General features: G+C 40.9%; 1 protein-coding gene across 1 annotated transcript; it reads left to right on the top strand.

Moving 5' to 3' along the window:
• Positions 1-2,111: 2,111 nt before the first annotated feature.
• Positions 2,112-3,473, top strand: C922_01905 (V-type ATPase, D subunit; the record flags this gene model as incomplete). The annotated part of the gene is made up of 4 exons (XM_008817504.1): positions 2,112-2,152; positions 2,416-2,533; positions 2,707-3,006; positions 3,186-3,473. 4 exons carry the CDS (start codon positions 2,112-2,114, stop codon positions 3,471-3,473), a joined length of 747 nt encoding a protein of 248 aa, XP_008815726.1.
• Between the last annotated feature and the right edge of the window lie 410 nt (positions 3,474-3,883).

Genomic DNA, 3,883 nt, shown 5'->3' with positions numbered 1-3,883 from the left:
TTTGTTCATGTGCCGCTATTTAGCTAGCCATAATGCGAGGATGCAACTTCCTCTACTCAGTCTCGCCGCATTGGACACACTTACAGGGCAGCAATCCTTCCCATGGGCGGGAAAAAAAAAGGCGCTAAAAATTAAAACATCATATTATATCAGATTAAGTTAAATTAATTCCCTTCAGTTTTGGCTCAGATTTTTAAGGAGTTTTCCTAAAATGGCAAGCGCAACGTTGAATATGTCAATGTTGCCTCTTAACTTGGGTTCGCCCATCCGTGGCACCACTACACCTTTAAATGACGACCCTGCGCTATGATCACGGCCAATTGGAAGAGATCTTTCCCTGTTTGGCGAAGCTGCGAACGAAGGAAACGCTGCGTCATTTGCCCAAACGCAAAAAAAAGGTGCGTTTTTGCGTCACTGGCATAGAGCCTTCCATTTTGGTATGCACAAGTGTGAAGAGACTGGGGGGGGGGTGATGTTCGCATAGAGCAGTTGCATATATAACTGGGGCAGCAACGACATGTCCTACGCGTACAATTACATATTTACACATAATTTACTTATCAATTTAACTGTCAAGATGGCTCTTTTTTCTCTTCATTCCGCCATGCGTCACAATTTTTTTTGCACTTAAGAAACCGGTGCGCGGAGAGGTGAACGTCAGAGTTGTAAGCGAGCATGGTCTTGCTACTACTGGGGGAGCGGCGCCTAGGATTTTGCACATATATGTTTATATGTGCGCATCATTAGCACCACAAGGTTTTCCAATCGTAAACGTGCCTGCTCCCGTTAAGCATATTCTATACATGCGCATACGTTCCGCACTGCAACATTGACCGATCTGATATTTTTTCTTTTTCACAAATTTATGAGGGCGTGATGAAAAAAAAAAAAATCTTTTGTCCCTTGACGGATTCGCTAATTGGATGGAGGCAAATATACGTGCGCGACGAATAGCTACATTTTTGTCAAATAACAGAATGGTTGGTTAACATATCGAAAATTGCTGCCCCAGAGGATTAGCAAAAATACGTAAATTTCAATAAATCGCGGCAAACTCTTCCCCACCCCGTGGATATGGCATATTATTTATGTACGTATGCTCATTCCTATTGGAGCTACACGAACGCGCTTACCCGAGTATAACCACTGGGATGATAGCGAATGAATGTTTTTTTTTTTTGGAAAAGTGCTCCTATTATAGTGTACTTTTTTCCTCTATTTTCTTCCCAGTTTTGATTACCCCCTCTTCGTTTCGTTGCTACTGGTGTCACTCCCACTTGCACAAGGGAATTACAAATACGTATCTGTTTTTACATCACGTATGCACGTTTTTCACATAAGCGTTCCTTTTTTCTCCCTTTTAAATAATCGCGTAAGTATGAGCTTAGCACGGCGATGTCTGTGGCTACGCCGATAAGATTATAATTTTTTTTGTGAAATAGGGAAATCATTTTTTTTTATTTTTATTTTTCATTTTATTTTATTTCATTTTTTTATTTTTTTTTATGTTTTTATCACTTCTCACTTCCGCTTCCTCGTCGTATATAAAATTCACAGCACGCACATTCGTGTATACTCGCACATGATCCTACGAACTGTGTACATATATAATATATATATGTACATTTCCCAGGTGACATATGGGAAGTGCCTCCATTTTTTTGTAATTGCGAAAATATGCGAATTGATACTATGCATGTGCCATCTTCGTATGTTTGTATTTTTATCATTATGCATAAAAATGAGTGAGTCTTTTTTACAGCGTTTTATTTATGGCACACTGATAAGTGAGGGAATATTTTTTTTTTTTTTTTTTTTTTTTTTCAATCCTTTTTGGGAATTCTTCCAACTAACCCTGTGAACGTTACTTCCGGCAGGGTCGACACACCCATGAGAGCATCTCCGTTTTTATAAATTTTGTTTCAATCCAGTTATGCTCATCGAACGTTTATCCCTTAAGTGAGTTCTGTCCCCCTTCTGTTTTTTCTTCTTTTTTTTAACCATCCGCTGTTCATTTTTAACACAAAAAGGTGGGAAAAAACAGAAACCCAGCCACAGGGAACTATTTATTTGAAGCTTAAAAAAGGGAGCATTTAGAAGGTCTCTTCAGAATGGGGGCTCTAGACGAGTCTACACCTGTTCCCTCCAGAATGTAATGATAAAAAAAAAAAGTGCACACGGGGAGCAGTGGCTCACCGGTTAGGTCTGGCCGCCGTTCTCGCCGACGCAGCGTTGTTATTTGTTATCGAATGTTCGAATAGGACACAGCTTTTGCAAAAACGCGCGTGGATGGTTAATTTTCGTCATGCGCGATGGGTGTCCATTTTTCGTTACGGGACTGACCTCAGAAGAACACTTCTCACCAGTCCGTTTCAACGCGCTTCATTTCGCCACTCTGCCCTGCACCCCCCGTAGAACCCTGCAGTTGATGAAACAGAAGAAAAAAAGCGCATTTCAAGGCTATTCCCTGTTGAAAAAAAAGAGTGACGCGCTCTTCATTCACTTCAGAGATGTACTGAAGGACATTGTGAAGGTGAAAAAAATGACGAAAAGAAAAGTGTTTTCACAAGAGGCCATTTTTGCTCGACACAGTGACCATCAGGCGAATGTGTTATTTATTTTTTTTTTATTTTTTTTTTTTAATTATTTTTTTTTTTTTTTTTTTTTTTTTTTTTTCTCCCCCGCTCTGTGAAATTGTCCCTTTAGACAAAAACCAAAGTAGGCGAAGAAATGAGGAACGCCTCCTTCTCATTAGCCAAGGCAGTGTGGGCCGCCGGCGATTTTAAGGGACAAATTATCGAAGGAATAAAGAGACCCGTTGTAACCCTTTCCCTATCTACCAATAATGTGGCTGGCGTGAAGCTTCCCATTTTCCAAGTACACATAGATCCCACCGTTGACGTTTTGGGGAACTTAGGAATTGCTTCAGGAGGACAAGTCATAAATAATACGCGAGAAAATTATCTGCAGTGTCTAAATATGCTGATCAAATTGGCATCTATGCAGGTGGGTTAAAGGAGAGGAGAATGAAAGAGTAATATGTGCGTTGGGTCATTGAATTGGCGTTCGCCGCTGGTGGAGGTTGCACCGTTGGAAATTCCACCGCTGAAAATTCCGCCGCTCATCATTACGTTTTCTTTCCGCGTGTGCATTTGTCAAACGTTGTCCGCCTCCCCCTATCGCAGGTGGCCTTTTTTTCGCTCGACGAAGAAATCAAAATGACCAACAGGAGGGTAAACGCCCTAAATAACATCGTGCTACCCCGGTTGGATGGAGGAATCAATTACATCATAAAAGAATTAGACGAAATAGAAAGGGAGGAATTCTACAGACTGAAAAAAATAAAGGAAAAAAAAATTGATAAATTAAAGGACGCAAATGTAGAGCTCATACCTGATGAGGATAATCACGAAAGTGCAAAAAGGCATAACAATTTTGCCACGTCACAGAAGGATGACGACGTTATATTTTAAGTTTTTCAGTTTTACACCCATTTAGTATAATTTGTATGGTTACACACATATGCCTTTGTATATGTACGTGTAGCTTTGTCCGATAAGGCGAGACCCCAACGTTTATGTGAAGATATGAGCCAACAGTTAGGCAGGAAGGCGAAACCGGTGAGGTGATTCCTTTTATATTTTACCCTCTCATGAACACCATTGAAAAAGAAGAGGCATTCCACAACGGCTCCCAGTTTTAGAACTTTGTCAAAAGTGTAAGCGTGTCACGGTCCGAGCTCCGAGGTGCACTGAGCGGATTGCAGCAAGTACGTAAGAATTTTACCCCCCCCCACATTTGTACATACGTTATGTGTTGACCAATGCCGTAATGTAGAAACCACCAACGGAGCAGCTCAACGAACAAGGAGCTCCTCGTTTGA

Source organism: Plasmodium inui (genome assembly GCF_000524495.1).
Source record: "Plasmodium inui San Antonio 1 unplaced genomic scaffold supercont1.6, whole genome shotgun sequence".
Lineage (NCBI taxonomy): Eukaryota > Apicomplexa > Aconoidasida > Haemosporida > Plasmodiidae > Plasmodium > Plasmodium inui.
Note: the sequence above shows the minus strand (reverse complement) of the source record. Positions and strands in the feature narration are given on the sequence as shown.